General features: G+C 45.1%; 1 protein-coding gene across 5 annotated transcripts in view; it reads right to left on the bottom strand.

Annotated features, from left to right (window-relative positions):
- Positions 1–19,200, bottom strand: part of cdh22 (cadherin 22) — a 252,061-nt gene that overhangs the window by 144,148 nt on the left and 88,713 nt on the right. For 4 of the 5 annotated variants that reach the window (XM_090242334.1, XM_090242335.1, XM_036984156.2 and 1 more), the window contains one exon: positions 5,820–7,144. In XM_090242334.1, coding sequence (XP_090098460.1) covers positions 5,820–6,041 — 222 coding nt within the window. In that variant the 5' untranslated portion in view covers positions 6,042–7,144. Of the gene's footprint in view, positions 1–1,417; positions 1,499–5,819; positions 7,145–19,200 lie in introns of all 5 variants that reach the window. The other variant, XM_090242337.1, reaches the window with a different exon arrangement.

Consider the following 19,200-nt stretch of genomic DNA (forward strand, 5'->3'; position numbering starts at 1 on the left):
GAAAAGCCCCAGAGTCTGCAACACCACCAAGCAAGCGGCACCATGAAGAACAAGGAGCTCTCCAAACAGGTCAGGGACAAAGTTGTGGAGGAGTACAAATCAGGGTTGGGTTACGAAAAAAATTCCAAAACTTTGAACACCCCAAAGAGCTCCATTAAATCCATTATAATAAAAGCTGAAGTAAATCATTCTCTCTACTATTATTCTGACATTTCACATTCTTAAAAGTAAGTGGTGATCCTAACTGACCCAAGACAGGCAATTTTTACTAGGATTAAGTGTCAGGAATGGTAAAAAACTGAGTTTAAATGTATTTGGCTAAGGTGTATGTAAACTTTGGATTTCAACTGTTTATACCTGTTCTGATAGGCCCCAGAGTCTGCAACACAACTAAGCAAGCAGCACCACCAAGCAAGCTGCACCATGAAGACCAAGGAGCTCTCCAAACAGATCAGGGACAAAGTTGTGGAGAAGTACAGATCAGGGTTGGGTTATAAAAAGAAAAATCTGAAACTTTGAACATCCCACAGAGTACCATTAAATCCATTATAAAAAAAAATGTGGAAAGAATATGGCACCACAACAAACCAGCCAAGAGAGGGCCACCCACCAAAACTTACGGACCGGGCAAGGAGGACATTAATCAGAGAGGCAACAAAGAGATGAAAGATAACCCTGAAGGAGCTGCAAAGCTCCATGGTGGAGATTGGAGTATCTGTTCATAGGACCACTTTAAGTCGTACACTCCACAGAGCTGGGCTTTACGGAAGCGTGGCAAGAAAAAGCCAATGCTTAAAGAAGAAAATAAGCAAACACATTTGGTGTTCACCAAAAGACATGTGGGAGACTCCCCAAACATATGGAAGAAGGTACTCTGGTCAGATGAGACTAAAATTGAGCTTTTTGACCATCAAGGAAAACGCAATGTCTGGCGCAAACCCAACACCTCTCATCTCTCCGAGAACACCATCCCCACAGTGAAGCATGGTGGTGGCAGCATCATGCTGTGGAGATGTTTTTAATCGGCAGGGACTGGGAAACTGGTCAGAATTGAAGGAATGATGGATGGGACTAAATACAGGGAAATTCTTGAGGGAAAACTGTTTCAGTCTTCCAGAGATTTGAGACTGGGGCGGGGGTTCACCTACCAGCAGGACAATGACCCCAAGCATACTACTAAAGCAATACTCGAGTGGTTTAAGGGGAAACTTTTAAATGTTTTATATTTTTATACTTCAAGAAGTCTTAAAATAAAAAAATTAAATAAACAATTCCATGTAGCTTAGACAGGATTTAGACTAAATGCTTAAACATTGAAGTTATTCCTTGATCACTACAGATATATCACTACAGATATATCATGGAAATCACAAGTCCATGTGAAAATGTCATGGGATGCATTTGCTCGATTGCTTACGTTTTTTGTTGGTGGCCCACTGTTTGGTGGTATGCACATCTCACAGAGTGTGGCTTTAACTGAGTCTAAGACATCTTGTATCTGCAATGAAACAAACGAATACAGCTTGAGACAAAGGTTGTGTCACCAAACAGTATGCTCTAACACTATGATCTATACATTTAAAATGTAAAATGTAATTATTTTTTTGCACACATGTTTAATGATTAGTGTCTTGTAAGCTCTTATGAGCTGGGCACCAAATGTTGTATGACACTGAAATAAAATGAATGAATGAATCATTCAGTCAATCAATCAACCAAGCATATACAGTAGAGTAAATGCAATACTCTCTTGGTTTATAATGTCTTTAAACCTGCTAGTTTATAATGGTTAGAACCCTGCTTTACTATATCTAATTAACAAACTGACAAGTAGTTACTACAATAAGGGTGTAAAAGTATGAATTTAATTTCCCCCCTTAAACAATAGGTTCCATATTCTAAGAATCTAGACCTTCGGTTCAGATTGTATCCGAATGCCTCTAACTGACAATGGGTTCTACGAGTTCACATGTATCATTAGAAGTTGTGAGTAGCTGTAACCACAGAACAAGAATGTCATTCTGTCCATGGCTGTAAGCTTCTAGCTCCTGAATGTGGTTCAGCGTCAACATTGAACTTCTTAAAAGGCTCTTGAGATGGAATAACCACTTTCATATCTCTGCTATAGATGAATCTGAATGGAAACCTTGGAACACCTTTCTGTTTCAACCTGTAATAGATTTGTCCCGACACCAGTATTGCGACACTCAGAAGTATCGTGTCAAGGAAACAAAACGGCTTCATTTCTTTAGAAAATATATTACAGCCTTCTGTTGTCATCCAGAGTCACATTCGTTTTTTAACAAGCTATATAACTCAATGTTTAGCATACTGCAGGTTTTTAAAGACCATAGAAGGTTTTTTAAAGACCATCTGCTTTGTGTTTCCTTCTTTGTTGCAATGGAAAATGTATATTGTGATAACCCTATTAGGTAACGTTTCACCCCAGTGAATAGCTTAGTTTCCTTTACTGTAATTTCACTAGCCTAGATGGATTCTGTATTCACATGGAGTACAATAAGAAAAGTGGATCCATGCATATTACTGTACAGGAGTTTTGACTGAACCACCATCAAGTCTTAAAACAGGAGAGGGGCAAGTACAGGGCCTTCAGAAAGTATTCACACCCTTTTACGTTTTCCACATTTTGTTGTGTTACAAAGTGGAATTAAAATTGATTTAATTGTCATTTTTAGGTCAACGATCGACACAAAATACTCTGTCAAAGTATGGAAAATAAAATACTAATATATATTAATTAGATAAGTATTCAACCCCTTGAGTCAATACATGTTAGAATTACCTTTGGCAGTGATTACAGCTGTGAGTCTTTATGGGTAAGTCTAAAGAGCTTTACACACCTGGATTGTAGAATATTTGCCCATTATTCATTAAAAAAAATATTCAAGCTCTATCAAGTTGGTTGCTATACATTCATTGTCATGTCATGCCATAGAGTGTCAAGACTACTTAAGTAAAATTTGTAACTAGGCCACTCAGGAACATTCAATGTCATCTTGGTAAGCAACTCCAGCGTACATTTGCCCCTGTGTTTTAGGTAATTGACCTGCTGAAAGGTGAATTTGTCTCCCAGTGTCTGTTGGAAAGCAGACTAAACAAAGTTTTCCTCTATGATTTTGCCTAGGCTTAGTTATCTCTAGTCTGTTTATTTTTATCAACAACAAAAAACTCCCTAGTCCTTGCAGATGAAAAGCATAACCATAACGTGATGAAGCTACCACCATGCTTGAAAATATGAAGAGTGGTACTCAGTGATGTGTTGTATTGGATTTGCCCCAAACATAACACTTTGTATTCTATAATTTTTTTTCCAGTTTTACTTTAGTGCCTTATTGCAAACAGGATGCATGTTTTGAGATATTTGTATTCTGTACAGGCTTTCTTTTTTTCACTCATTTATGTAAGTATTGTGGAGTAACTACAATGTTGTTGATTCATCCTCAGTTATGTCCTATCACAGCCTTTAAACGTCGTAATTGTTTTAAAATCTCCTTGGGCCTCATGGTGAAAGCCATGAGTGGTTTCAAATTGTCACATGCTTTGTAAACAGGTGTAGACTAACAGTAAGATTGCTTTACTTATGGGTCCTTCCCAACAATGCAGAGAGATACAACAACAAAAAATACATACAAACATCAAGACAAGGAAACAGTTCTGAAGGACACCTGTATCTTTGTAGTGATCAACGTGTAATTAATAACTTCACCATGCTCAAAGGGATATTCAATGTCTGTTTTCTTCACCCATCTATCAATCGGTGTCCTTCTTTAAAAAACATTGGAAAGCCTCCCTGGTCTTTGTGGTTGAACCTGTGCTTTAAATCCACTGCTCGACTGAGGGACCTTACAGATAATTATGTGTGTGGGGTACAGAAATGATGTAGTCATTCAAAGTCCATGCAACTTATTATGTGACTCATTAAGCACATTTTTACTCCAGAACTTATTTAGTGTTGCCATAACAAAGGGGTTGAATGCAGCTTTTAATTTTAGATTCATTTCTAAACATAAAAAAACTACAGAATTCCACAATATGGGTTATTGTGTGTAAAACAGTGACACAACATCTAAATGTAATCAATGTTAAATTCAGGCTGTAACAACAACATGTGTAAAAAGGTCAAGGGGTGTGAATACTTTCTGAAGGCACTGTAAGTACTGTGAACGGGATAAATAAAGCTTTCAGCATTTGATTCATGAACTTAAGAGAAATAAATGTTAAGGGTCAGAAGAGATGCGCAGCAACACAAAATATACACAGTACACGATGTATGAATTTCAAAAGGAGGCCTTGGAGTGAATTGAGAGAGAGAGAAAAAGCTGAGGAACATAGTCTTATTTTCTTTCCATCAACAATAGATCTATGGAAAGTGATGCTTTGGATTGGATTTTTTTCAATCTGCTGGATAATTTTTTTTTCAGTGTAAGTGCATCTCCCTGCATGTCAATGGAGTCACGAGTGCATCTTGTATCTCAATATTAGATGTGGTATACAGTAGTAAGCTACCTCCAGAAAACCAGTGTGGAAATAGGAAGCAGGGGGGTTCTCAAATCATAGAAGACTAAGGAATTTCATTACCCAAATGTATCGAACGAAGCTGCCAGGTTATTGCGATGTGAGTGACCATTTAGTGAAAAACATATTTCATTAGCAAATGAATGGCCAGAGTAGGACAGCCTTGGCATCTTTGCTGAGTTGGATGAAGAAGAAGTCAGAAAAAAATGTGTTGTAAATGACCAGTGCTGATAAAAGGCACGCTGGCCATATTTAATACTAGATGGCTCTAATTAAAGTACTTGATATCCTTAGCGATGGTTGAGTCCGGCAACACCACCACCCAGTGACTATTAATAGTCCTGGCTTGTGCTTCATGGAGAGCAATAATTCTGGGTAATTTTATTAATAAAATAATTGCTCTTTCTTTCCAGCCTGCTATGCCTCGACCACATTTATATATCAGCACCTTGCTTGCCTCACCACACTCTCCAGCAATGAATGATTTTAAAATGCATGAATCCTTTGTCGCTCTCCCTCTCCCCCTATTTTCCCTTTCTCCCTCTCCCCCTATTTTTCCCTTTTCTCTCGCTCCCTCTCTTTTCCCCCCTTGCTCTATCCCCCTCATCTCCCCCTCTTTTCCACCCTTCTCCTCCCTTCTCTCCACCTATTTTCTGCCCCTTCTCTTCCCCCTTTTCCACCCCTTCTCTCCCCCTCTTTCCCCCCCTTCTCTCCTCCTCTTTTTTCCCCATTTCTCTCTCTCCTTCCAGCTCGTTCTTTTGAGCTCATCTTTGCTCGGTCGGTTTGTCTGTCTGTCTGCCTGCCTATCCATCTGTTTCTCCATCTTCACTCCGCCACCCCCCCCCCCCCCTCTCTCCTCTTCTCATTCTCTCTCTAAGTCTGACTAAGTCCCATAATGGATCCTGGCTGAAGAGATAGACTGCTGTCCCCTAAGAGAAATAATACAGATGCAGACAGAGGGATTCTAACACTGCCTTTATAAGAAGAACCATTTAGATCAGAGTTCAAAATACGAAATTCAATTGCAAATGACTGAATTCAGACAGACATGAGTATGCAGTAAAATGTATACAAGAACCATCCCTATTTCTTTTGCAGTTGGCATAAAAATTCCATCGGATTTGATAGCACAGCACGTCTTATCCTTTCCAATCCTAACTTGTCATACAAATCAAATCACAATCAACTCACACGTAAGACATGAATCATGTCTAGAGCAAAAAACTTAAACTGTAATGTTAGTGTTCTTCCCCTAAACACACAAAAAACTCTCAAAGTCTTACCTTTCCAACATAGAGAGGTTCTGTGCCTGTGTACTCCTCCACCACAAAGAACTGGTTCCACACCCATCCCCTCTTCACTCGTTCATGGGACATGAGCTCCTGCTCCTTAGTTTCTCCCTTGGCCATGCCACTAGTCCTCTCCGACCATCCACAACTACAGCAATGCAAAAGCCAAAGGGCCGTCAACAGGCTATATGCTCCCAGTCTCCAAGAGGGAGCCATTTTGGAAAATCCTGCTTGGCTCTACATGTGACGGGGATTTCCAAAGAGGTGAAAAGAGTCCTCAAACCGGCAATGTTGAAGAAATGAAAGCCAGAGGCCAACCAAAATCTCTGTTCTAGGACACTTGATTAATCCACAAGATTCTTAAGTATTCTATTGTCTTAAATAGTTCTATTGTCTTAAATAGTTCCAACTCAGGACGCAGGGCATGCCATGGCACATCATGACTTTGGACAGGCTACAGAAGGTTTTTTTTCTGTGCAGAAGAAACTTGACAAATCATTTTGAACCGTCCTTATCTTTCCCATGTAATCTTCTCCATCTGGTTTTTCCCTGACTTATCTCACCTGTTCGTCTACACTGGTATCAAATTCATTCGGGTAACAGAGATGTGTTTTGTTACTGTGCAAGTGAAAACTGCATTCAAGATTTCCAAGACAAACTTTCCCATATGTTCTAAGGCAGCTTCAATCTTTCAATCTTTACCACAAGTATTGTGGTGAAGGGAGTGGGCCTGACATCGATTTTTTTTAAACTCTCTAAGAATTAAAATTGACACTTTCAATCCATACGTGGAAATTTGCTTGATTCCAATACATTAATAATACATTAATTTGGGAAATCATTTAATGGATAGGGTCCTTTGAGAAGATCATGGGACCGATAACCACTGAAATGGCATTTGTATAATTGTCAAGGACAATGTGGGTTTTACCTGGTATGACAAGGTTCAAATCTTACAGAAACCCATAGTGAGATACCCAAGGCTATCTCCAAACTATTGGAACTGATTCTCACTCAAATGCTTAGTTATCTTTCTCAATATCTTTGTTCTCTATTTTCAAACTCATTAGCAATGGATTTCAAAGAAAAGTGGATCATTCTGATACTCGGGTCCTCAGGTACAAAGGTTCTCTCCAGATCCAGGATCCTAGGGTTGTGTGTATGGTCCAGCTGCCATCTCTTGTCACTTCATTCCCGTATTAGAGAACAGTATCCTTCAGGAGACTCCATTGGCTCAGATCTTATTTTGTCCATTATTCTTCTGGATGATTCAGGCAGTGAGAGGACCCCCCATAAAGTGCTGAGAGTAGTGGCAAAACCTGCAAAAGACCAAAAAGAATAGCATAGGTTACCATCACATTTTCCTGTAGAACAGAGACGGAATCCATCACTGGTTGGGCTTTAACACTGCAGGGTATTTCATCACACAGTATATGAAATTGTATACATTTTCCAAACGCGCACTGCAAACAAAACGTGTTCAAGCCTGAACTCATTTATCTTTTTATTAGCTCTTCACAACTCGAGCCACAATAATGAAAATGTGTTTGTTTTTCTTCGGATTATCTGGAGTGAACTGTTTTCAGCTGGTCTGTTGTTGTGCTCGACAAGAAACCCGAACAATGTGCTCTAAGAGCGATGGCGCAGTACTGTACGAGGGCAGGGAGCGCCAGGTGTGTGGAGGGGAGGATGCTGTAGAATAGAGGGAAGAGAGAAAGAGAGGGATGGTTCTTCTTCATGAGCCAGGCCACTAGCATCTGTCTGCTTTAGTCCGGCCAACCAAGCGGCCCTAACCCCGGCCAGCTGATTAATTGCATGAGGGAACACTAATTGGATAAAAGCATTAATTCAATCCATCACGGCAACAGCCCCCTAATGCCTCAAACAAACACTGCTGAGAGAGGCGGGAGTAGTAAAGAGGCGGTACGTTGCGGCGAGGCGTTGCAAAGAAAGTAGATAAGAGGAGGTGCGTTGCGGCAAGGTGGTGCGTTGAGGGAGTAGATAAGAGACGGTGCGTCGAGGCTGGAGTAGATAAGAGGCGGTGCATTGCGTCGAGGCGATAAGAGACGGTGCGTTGCTGCGAGGCTGGAGTAGATGAGGCAGTGCGTTGCAGAAGTAGATAAGAGGCAGTGCGTTGCGGAAGTAGATACGAGGCAGTGCGTTGCGGGAGTAGATACGAGGCAGTGCGTTGCGGGAGTAGATACGAGGCAGTGCGTTGCGGGAGTAGATAAGAGGCGGTGCGTTGCGGTGTGGCGGGAGTAGATAAGAGGCGGTGCATTGCGTCGAGGCGATAAGAGACGGTGCGTTGCTGCGAGGCTGGAGTAGATAAGAGGCAGTGCGTTGCAGAAGTAGATAAGAGGCAGTGCGTTGCGGAAGTAGATAAGAGGCGGTGCGTTGCGGGAGTAGATACGAGGCGGTGAGTTGCGGTGTGGCGGGAGTAGATAAGAGGCAGTGCGTTGCGGGAGTAGATAAGAGGCAGTGCATTGCGGGAGTAGATAAGAGGCGGTGTGTTGCAGGAGTAGATAAGAGGCAGTGCGTCGAGGCTGGAGTAGAAAAGAGGCGGTGCTTTGCGGTGTGGTGGGAGTAGATAAGAGGCGGTGCGTTGCGGTGTGGCGGGAGTAGATAAGAGGTGGTGCGTTGCGGTGTGGCGGGAGTAGATAAGAGGCGGTGTGTTGCAGTGTGATGGTAGTAGATAAGAGGCGGTGTGTTGCGGTGTGATGGGAGTAGATAAGAGGCGGTGTGTTGCGGTGTGATGGGAGTAGATAAGAGGCGGTGCGTTGCGGTGTGGCGGGAGTAGATAAGAGGCGGTGCATTGCGTCGAGGCGATAAGAGACGGTGCGTTGCTGCGAGGCTGGAGTAGATAAGAGGCAGTGCGTTGCAGAAGTAGATAAGAGGCAGTGCGTTGCGGAAGTAGATAAGAGGCAGTGCGTTGCGGGAGTAGATACGAGGCGGTGTGTTGCGGTGTGGCGGGAGTAGATAAGAGGCAGTGCGTTGCGGGAGTAGATAAGAGGCAGTGCATTGCGGGAGTAGATAAGAGGCGGTGTGTTGCAGGAGTAGATAAGAGGCAGTGCGTCGAGGCTGGAGTAGAAAAGAGGCGGTGCTTTGCGGTGTGGTGGGAGTAGATAAGAGGCGGTGCGTTGCGGTGTGGCGGGAGTAGATAAGAGGTGGTGCGTTGCGGTGTGGCGGGAGTAGATAAGAGGCGGTGTGTTGCAGTGTGATGGTAGTAGATAAGAGGCGGTGTGTTGCGGTGTGATGGGAGTAGATAAGAGGCGGTGTGTTGCGGTGTGATGGGAGTAGATAAGAGGCGGTGCGTTGCGGTGTGGCGGGAGTAGATAAGAGGCGGTGCATTGCGTCGAGGCGATAAGAGACGGTGCGTTGCTGCGAGGCTGGAGTAGATAAGAGGCAGTGCGTTGCAGAAGTAGATAAGAGGCAGTGCGTTGCGGAAGTAGATAAGAGGCAGTGCGTTGCGGGAGTAGATACGAGGCGGTGCGTTGCGGTGTGGCGGGAGTAGATAAGAGGCAGTGCGTTGCGGGAGTAGATAAGAGGCAGTGCATTGCGGGAGTAGATAAGAGGCGGTGTGTTGCAGGAGTAGATAAGAGGCAGTGCGTCGAGGCTGGAGTAGAAAAGAGGCGGTGCTTTGCGGTGTGGTGGGAGTAGATAAGAGGCGGTGCGTTGCGGTGTGGCGGGAGTAGATAAGAGACGGTGCTTTGCGGTGTGGCGGGAGTAGATAAGAGGTGGTGCGTTGCGGTGTGGCGGGAGTAGATAAGAGGCGGTGTGTTGCAGTGTGATGGTAGTAGATAAGAGGCGGTGTGTTGCGGTGTGATGGGAGTAGATAAGAGGCGGTGTGTTGCGGTGTGATGGGAGTAGATAAGAGGCGGTGTGTTGCGGTGTGTGGGAGTAGATAAGAGGCGGTGTGTTGCGGCGAGGTGGGAGTAGATAAGAGGCGGTGCGTTGCGGTGTGTGGGAGTAGATAAGAGGCGGTGTGTTGCGGTGTGATGGGAGTAGATAAGAGGCGGTGTGTTGCGGTGTGATGGGAGTAGATAAGAGACGGTGCGTTGCGGTGTGTGGGAGTAGATAAGAGGCGGTGCGTTGCGGAGTGATGGGAGTAGATAAGAGACGGTGCGTTGCGGTGTGTGGGAGTAGATAAGAGGCGGTGTGTTGCGGTGTGATGGGAGTAGATAAGAGACGGTGCGTTGCGGTGTATGGGAGTAGATAAGAGGCGGTGTGTTGCGGTGTGTGGGAGTAGATAAGAGGCGGTGTGTTGCGGTGTGTGGGAGTAGATAAGAGGCGGTGCGTTGCGGTGTGTGGGAGTAGATAAGAGACGGTGTGTTGCGGTGTGATGGGAGTAGATAAGAGGCGGTGTGTTGCGGTGTGTGGGAGTAGATAGCTTTGCGGCGAGCCTGCATCGCAGGAAGAGGTTGTGATTAATGGGCTTTGTGAAACCTTAAGAACGGGAAAAAAATACATTTTAGTGTGTCTGTGGTGTCACCACCTCAAGGCGAAGAGATTGCAGCACCAGTGGGAGGAAGAAGTCGAGGAAAGCTGTTTCGAGCTGCTTCAGGACAGCAGTTGTTTAACCTACTGTGCCTTTGTGCTAGCTGGGTGAAGCTCTCCAATATTTCTCGATGCCTACAAGCTATTTTTTTGTTTTGTTTCTGTAAAATTATTCAAATTCAGACTGAGGTCAAACGAACAATGTGCCTGGTATTTGCAATTGAGCTCTGTGAATGAAGCCAAAGAATAGGAAGTAGGAAAGCATAGTTTTAAAGGCCTCTCGGTTTTGAGACAGAGTTTTGAGGCTGGGCTTTGTGGCAGGGTTGAGAGGCTGGGCTTTGTGGCAGGGTTTTGAGGTACGTTTTGAGGCAGGGCTTTGTGGCCGGGTTTAGTGGCAGGGCTTAGAGGCAGGGCTTTGTGGCAGGGTTTAGAGGCAGGGTTTTGTGGCAGGGCTTTGTGGCAGGGTTTAGAGGCAGGGTTTAGAGGCAGGGTTTTGTGGCTGGGCTTTGTGGCAGGGTTTAGAGGCAGGGCTTTGTGGCAGGGTTTTGCATCGCATTGTAGGTATGAGACACTCTCCCTGAACACATATTGAACTCTAAAATGTAAATTCCAACATGGCCTTGAATAACAATGACCAAGTTGTGTAAGGAGAACACAATTATATATACCTGTAGATATTGTATACAAAGTACAACATCTGTGAAGTGTGAACATACGGTATATTTACATAATCAGATACCACTCTGTGATATATACAGCCCAACCATGAATAAAATGCATGGCATCATAGCCGACTGCACAGTTGCGTTGTTAGATGCTTTCCATTTGATTGTGTCATGTATTTGGTTGTGAAAAGCTGTGATCTGATAGCTTTGTTTTCAGTCTTGTATAATACTGAGTACTATCAGCACTACCGTTTGTCCCTCAGTCTTGCATCTATGAACTATTGTGATGTTAAAAGGTTATGACGTGTGACATTTAGAGGAAGAAGAGGCAAAGATGACTCAAGTCACAATTCAACATGACTTTTTGATCCAATGGAAAACGTTGACATCTAAGGAGGGAAAAAACTCAATTAGAAATAAACAGAGTAAGAGAAAAATAAATGCAATGAAAGGAAAAGATTAAATCCAATTTAATATGGTAAAATGAATCATTTACGTCGTCCATATTGAACAAAAGTCGTCCAAATATCCTTGCAAGTCTTTTTGCTCGACTTTAATTGATCCAAAATATTATTTTTCATGTCTCCAATTAGACTCGTATGTTTTAGCTAAAGAGCTGACTTCAAAGTTAAAGTCGTTGTTTATGCCTTTCCGCCTCAAAGGCAAACGGCTTGGGGAGAAAAACCCAGATTAAATCATTTTTTGCCTATCTACGCTTACCCTGCCCCCTTAACTCGAGATATTTTAACTGTGTGCTTGGCAGTGCGTATATGATTAATTAGAAACCATTTGTATCAAAAACTTTTCTGGGTGAACGTACAGCTCTGAAGTTGCTCTCTAACCGAAACATTTGCTTGACTCCAAACCAAACCGCTTGGCATTTCAAAACAGCAACCAGACTGCCAAATTCTTGTTTTTCTAGCTCACTCTGGGAATTTCATTAAGTGCGTATGCATTTACTCTTAATGAGGTCCAAAAAAAGTATAACACCCTAATGAGTTGGAGAGAGAGAAAGCGCACGATAGAGGGAAGTCTCGTTCTCTATCGCAACTTGGCCACACAAGAGAGGTCGTGGAAGCTCGTTGCTAGTAGCCGGGCTAATTAGCGCTGTGTCAATTAAAGACCTTCCAAGCAGGGGCAAGCCAGCTAGCCGATACAGTACAGTCGCAAGGCATCTCTTTCACCCCAAAAGCTATTAGCAAGCTCTGCAGTCATTCGTGAAATTTTAGGGCAGTGGATTGATTCTTAAACATGGCTGCGGTTTCACATCAGTGGCCGTGCCCAGAGCAGGCCCCCTGACAGCTGGCAAGCGGCAGATGACGGACTGGGAGACTGATCACTGCAAAGTGATGGGCGTGGGGCCAGTGACCGGGCGACAGGCCCTCTCAGTCACTCCCCCCCACCCCTCCATTACGCCCATCAGCTCTCGCTTTCTCTCAGTCCCTCTCATCCTTCTCTTTTCTCACTTTGTCATCTTTCTCTCAATCCTCCTTTTCTTCTACTGTCACCACCTCCCCATCTCATACTCTTCACCTACTGTCTCCACCTCCCCATCTCATCCTCTTCACCTATTGTCTCCACTTCCCCATCTCATCCTCTTCACCTACCGTCTCCACCTCCCCATCTCATCCTCTTCACCTACCGTCTCTACCTCCCCATCTCCTCCTCTTCTCCTACTATCTTCACCTCCCCATCTCATCCCCTTCACCTACTGTCTCCACTTCCCCATCTCATCCTCTTCACCTACTGTCTCCACCTCCCCATCTCATCCTCTTCACCTACTACTGTATTCACCTCCCCATCTCATCCTCTTCCCCTACTACTGTCTCCACCTCCCATCTCCTCCTCTTCTCCTACTACTGTCTCCACCTCCCATCTCCTCCTCTTCTCCTACTACTGTCTTCACCTCCCCATCTCATCCTCTTCACCTATCGTCTCCACCTCCCCATCTCCTCCTCTTCTCCTACTATCTTCACCTACCCATCTCATCCCCTTCACCTACTGTCTCCACCTCATCCTCTTCACCTACTGTCTCCAACTCCCCATCTGCTCCTCTTCTCCTACTGTCTCTACCTCCCATCTCCTCCTCTTCTACTGTCTCCAACTCCCCATCTCATCCTCTTCACCTACTGTCTCCACCTCCCCATCTCATCCTCTTCACCTACTGTCTCCACCTCCCCATCTCATTCTCTTCACCTACCGTCTCCACCTCCCCATCTCCTCCTCTTCTCCTACTACTGTCTTCACCTCCCCATCCCTTCCCCTTCTCCTACCGTCTCCACCTCCCCATCTCCTCCTCTTCTCCTACTACTGTCTCCACCTCCCCATCTCATCCTCTTCACCTACTACTGTCTTCACCTCCCCATCTCCTCCTCTTCTCCTACTACTGTCTCCACCTCCCCATCTCATCCTCTTCTCCAACTGTCTCCACCTCCCGATCTCATCTTCTTCTACTGTCTCCACCTCCACATCTCATCCTCTTCTCCTACTACTGTCTCCACCTCCCCATCTCATCCTCTTCTCCAACTGTCTCCACCTCCCCATCTCATCTTCTTCTCCAACAGTCTCTACCTCCCCATCTCATTTATTTAACTAGGCAAGTCAGTTAAGAACCAATTCTTATTTTCAATGACGGCCTAGGAACAGTGGGTTAACTGCCTGTTCAGGGGCAGAACGACAGATTTGTACCTTGTCAGCTCAGGGATTTGAACTTGCAACCTTTCGGTAACCTAGTCCAACTCTCTAACCACTAGGCTACCCTGCCGCCCCATCATCATCCTCTTCTCCTACTATCTTCACCTCCCCATCTCATCTTCCTCTTCTTCTACTGTCTACACATCCCCATCTCATCCTCCTCTTCTCCTACTGTCTCCACGTCCCCATCTCATCCTCTTCTCACACATTATCCTCCACCTCTCCCTCAGTCTCCTCCTCTCTACCGCTCCCTCTGGTTCTCTTCTAATATCATTCCATACTCTTCCTCTCTCCGCCTCTGCAGCTGAAGCCTTCTATGGTGGTTTAATATAACACTTTAATAGTAAAAACTCATCCTTACTTCTTATCCTGCTGACTTTTAACAGTCTATCCCTTTCTGTCTCTCACTTTCTTAGTCTCCATTTGACTCCATTTATCTCCCTAAGTCTCCTCTCCCTTTCACTCACTTCCTCTCCCAAACTCTCCCTACGATTTCCTTTCTCTCGCTACGGCTCCCAACCTCTCCCTACGACTTCCTTTCTCTCCCTACGGCTCCCTTTCTCTCCCTACGGCTCCCTTTCTCTCCCTACGGCTCCCTTTCTCTCCCTACGGCTCCCTTTCTCTCCCTACTTCTCCCCCTATGTCTCCCTTTCTCTCCCTACGGTTCCCTTTCTCTCCCTACGGCTCCCTTTCTCTCCCTACGGCTCCCTTTCTCTCCCTACGGCTCCCTTTCTCTCCCTACTTCTCCCCCTACGTCTCCCTTTCTCTCCCTACGGTTCCCTTTCTCTCCCTACGGTTCCCTTTCTCTCCCTACGGCTCCCTTTCTCTCCCAACGGCTCCCTTTCTCTCCCTACGGCTCCCTTTCTCTCCCTACGGCTCCCTTTCTCTCCCTACGGCTCCCTTTCTCTCCCTACGGCTCCCTTTCTCTCCCAACGGCTCCCTTTCTCTCCCTACGGCTCCCTTTCTCTCCCTACGGCTCTCTTTCTCTCCCTACGGCTCCCTTTCTCTCCCTACTTCTCCCCCTACGTCTCCCTTTCTCTCCCTACGGCTCCCTTTCTCTCCCTACGGCTCCCTTTCTCTCCCTACGGCTCCCTTTCTCTCCCTACGGCTCCCTTTCCTACGGCTCCCTTTCTCTCCCTACGTCTCCCTTTCTCTCCCAACGGCTCCCTTTCTCTCCCAACGGCTCCCTTTCTCTCCCTACTTCTCCCCCTACGTCTCCCTTTCTCCCCCTACGGCTCCCTTTCTCCCCCTACGGCTCCCTTTCCTACGGCTCCCTTTCTCTCCCTACGGCTCCCTTTCTCTCCCTACGGCTCCCTTTCTCTCCCTACGGCTCCCTTTCTCTCCCTACGGCTCCCTTTCTCTCCCTACGGCTCCCTTTCTCCCCCTACGGCTCCCTTTCTCCCCCTACGGCTCCCTTTCCTACGGCTCCCTTTCTCTCCCTACGGTTCCCTTTCTCTCCCTACGGCTCCCTTTCTCTCCCTACGGCTCCCTTTCTCTCCCTACGGCTCCCTTTCTCTCCCTACGGCTCCCTTTCTCTCCCTACTTCTCCCTTTCTCTCCCTACTTCTCCCCCTACGTCTCCCTTTCTCTCCCTACGGTTCCCTTTCTCTCCCTACGGCTCCCTTTCTCTCCCTACGGCTCCCTTTCTCTCCCTACGGCTCCCTTTCTCTCCCTACTTCTCCCCCTACGTCTCCCTTTCTCCCCCTATGTCTCCCTTTCTCCCCCTACGGCTCCCTTTCCAACGGCTCCCTTTCTCTCCCAACGGCTCCCTTTCTCTCCCAACGTCTCCCTTTCTCTCCCTACGGCTCCCTTTCTCTCCCTACGGCTCCCTTTCTCTCCCTACGGCTCCCTTTCTCTCCCAACGGCTCCCTTTCTCTCCCAACGGCTCCCTTTCTCTCCCAACGGCTCCCTTTCTCTCCCAACGTCTCCCTTTCTCTCCCTACGGCTCCCTTTCTCTCCATTCTACAATTACATTTTTAGGTTTTTAGAGCCATCTGCTTTTCTCTTCCAGTCATGTTATTCCCTTTGTATGTTTAATTTTCTACACTGCATTACTCCATCTCTCAAAACTTTTCCCTCTTCATCATGCTCCTCCTCTTCATCCTGCTCCTCCTCTCTTAATGATGCTCCTCTCGTCATCATGCTCCTCCTCCTCTCTGCAGCTCTTGATCATGCTCCTTTCTCTCATCTCACTTGGTTAATTGTTGTGTACACTAGTGAGGTTCCCTGTACAACAAGCGAGTAAAAAACAATGACCACGCAGGTTCCTTTAAGCCAGTGGTCACCGACCTTTTAAGTTAAGATGAAGTTAAGATGAAAGCAGAGGTTCACTGGTCAGATATTTATATTATTCACTTAATGTAAGCCTATGCAACATTAAACTATTAAAAACAGTACTGTAGCAATGATGGTTGTACAGTAGGTTATAGGCCCAACATATTATTACTGCATATTGGCTTTGCATGAATTGCCATTTAAAATTATATTTCAAAGTTTGAGTTACTGTAGACTATATGATCTCATCGATAATAGATGAGTTGTTGTATTATTTGTGAGGCACAGCTGAGTGAGCGTACATTTAAATAATTTGTTTTTTATTTTACTGGGCTGATGGTGCGTGTATCTGATGGTCAGTCTCAGCGGAGGGAGAGAGCAGCAGACTGCGGGTCAGTCTCAGCGGAGGGAGAGAGCAGCAGACTGAGGGTCAGTCTCAGCGGAGGGAGAGAGCAGCAGACTGCGGGTCAGTCTCAGCGGAGGGAGAGAGCAGCAGACTGCGGGTCAGTCTCAGCGGAGGGAGAGAGCAGCAGACTGAGGGTCAGTCTCAGCGGAGGGAGAGAGCAGCAGACTGCGGGTCAGTCTCAGCGGAGGGAGAGAGCAGCAGACTGCGGGTCAGTCTCAGCGGAGGGAGAGAGCAGCAGACTGAGGGTCAGTCTCAGCAGAATGAGAGAGCAGCAGACTGCGGGTCCGCCCCTCAACATCCCTCTGCTCTCCCTTTCCTCCACTGACACTGACCAAAAAGGGACACCGTCTTCCAGATGATGGCAAAACTCAAGTTGCAACTTCTACCTCATGTACAAATTCATGTTGTAACGCCAATGAACAGAGAAATTGAAATATTCCTCCATATTAAAAAAAGACCCAAGCTGCTAATAAAAACTCAAGCATATGGATACACTTTCCTACTCATTCATTTCAGCTGCACTGCTAGTTGTAGTGCTGAGCGGAAATAGGAAGAACAAACATGTTATTGCTCATGAAAGTGTTGATTACAAAGTGCTGAGTAAGAACTTGAAACTCAGTCATAAAAACAGCAGCTCTTTGCTGTATTCATTGTCAGTCTCTCTCTAGTTTTAAAAGTTTTGAAAAGTCACAGTATCAACTTTGCTGTAGTTTTATTTTCTGCCTGCTACGTTACTGCAGACACAGTCATCTGAGCCATCCAATTGGCCAGTGGTAGGCCTATAGTGCAATTGATTTGCACTCTGGGCCCGCCGGGAAAGCAGACTTTTTACTTTCAGACACATGAAATGGTTCAAAATGGTAATGCATTGCAAGACAACTTTTTTTTTTTAAACAGGAACTCAATGTTTTTTTTTTTACAGAAGTGTTTGAGCGACTAGAAATGCCTTGGAGATCAACCAGTTGATTGACCGGTTTGGTGACCGTGTCTTTAAGCACACGGCTGACATCCCTAGTGTCACTGCAACATCACCACAATCGCTCCTTTAACAACGTGTCATTTCAGGGAAACAAGAAATAGACTGAATTGATTACAATCTAAGGGGGGGGGGGGGGGGGTGAAGGATTATGTTCAGAAGCTAATAGCTAATAGGTATCACATAACCCTCCTTTAACCCCAACCCCCCTCTCCCTCCTCCTGTGTTTTTTATATTACTCATTTTGATTTGTCCACCGATTAAGTATCTGCTCAACACTGTCCCTACACGTCCCCCCCCATACCCTCCCCCTTCGCTTTTCCACTCCCCCTATCTCGTATCAGATGGATGAAAGCGATCATCAAAGCAGGACCCACAGTCTGCTTATTCAAGTGAGCCCTGCCACCAGAGTCAAATCCCCTTTGCCATGCTTATTAAAAAAGCCTATTTTGTCATCTCCAGTCCTAATTTGTCACAGTTGCTTGGGTTCCGTGGCCATGGTGTTGAGGAGAAAAACCACAGCACGCAGCATACACAACAAAAAAACATTGCTTTGGCGTGAAATGTTTATGTGGTCTCACTTTATGTGGAGTTTTAATGGGTCTAACTCAAGACAGAGAAAGAGTGGGTTGTGAGTTCAGTAGGCGGAAAACATAACAATTGTGCTCACACAAGGAGCATTAGATCTGGGGTGGAATCATTTAAAACTTTTCATAACAGTTTAAAAGCATTTACATGAAAGTAAACAGGTAATGTAATTTCATTGAAAAACAGCTTACCTTAAATTTGTTTATTTTAAAAAGGCTTGCCTAGGACACCAACACCTATGCATTGTGGATAGGTAATGACAGAATAGACTAGAATATCCATATCTACCTGGATCAAAGAGAATATTTGCTAAAAGCATCTTCTGGATCATCATATTGTGTAAATGTTTTTTCAAATCTCTTCAGCTACACACCAACATGTACTAATTTAACACACAAGATCATTTGGATGCACTCGTTGCAAAAACATTCCTCTCAAAATACAGAATTTGAGAAAATATCTAATTATGCATTCAAAACATCTCCAGACACCACACTGAAAAATTTGATCTCATGAATTACTAAAACCCCCATTGATGTTGCGATATCCAGACATTGACTGCATCCAGACAGCAATGCTCCAGCGACTATTATTGTTTGGAACCTTCACCTTGTGAAAGGCATTCTGTATCCAAAAGACCCCGTGTCCTATTGGCAGGGCCAGCTCTAGTCTTCTGGGGGCCCTGTGCGAGAATTTGGCATGGGGCGAAGAAAAATGTTTGCTGTTTTAAAACACATTCCCTGAAATTCTACACGTGTTTTTTTTATGACTGATGTCATGTTAATTTGACATCTGAGTGAGAATGACTAACACAAACAAATGATTACTACACGTTTAGATAGCTGGCAAGATTAAATAAGAATCTAAAAATTGTTAGTTGACATGGCTAATTAAGTGAGTGTCAGTGACTGACAGAGAAAAACTGCTGATGCACAACCACATTTTGAAATTGCAGCTGGTGTATTCTACCATTCTAATTATGATCACTAAGTTGTGTACACTGCTTAAAAAAATAAAGGGAACACTTAAACAACACAATGTAACTCCAAGTCAATCCCACTTCTGTGAAATCAAACTGTCCACTTAGGAAGCAACACTGATTGACAATAAATGTCACATGCTGTTGTGTAAATGGAATAGACAACAGGTGGAAATTATAGGCAATTAGCAAGACACTCCCAATAAAGGAGTGGTTCTGCAGGTGGGGACCACAGACCACTTCTCAGTTCCTATGCTTCCTGGCTGATGTTTTGGTCACTTTGAATGCTGGCGGTGCTTT

This window comes from Oncorhynchus mykiss, chromosome 7 (assembly GCF_057628025.1).
Source record: "Oncorhynchus mykiss isolate SJ-2025 chromosome 7, ASM5762802v1, whole genome shotgun sequence".
Classification (NCBI taxonomy): Eukaryota; Metazoa; Chordata; class Actinopteri; order Salmoniformes; family Salmonidae; genus Oncorhynchus; species Oncorhynchus mykiss.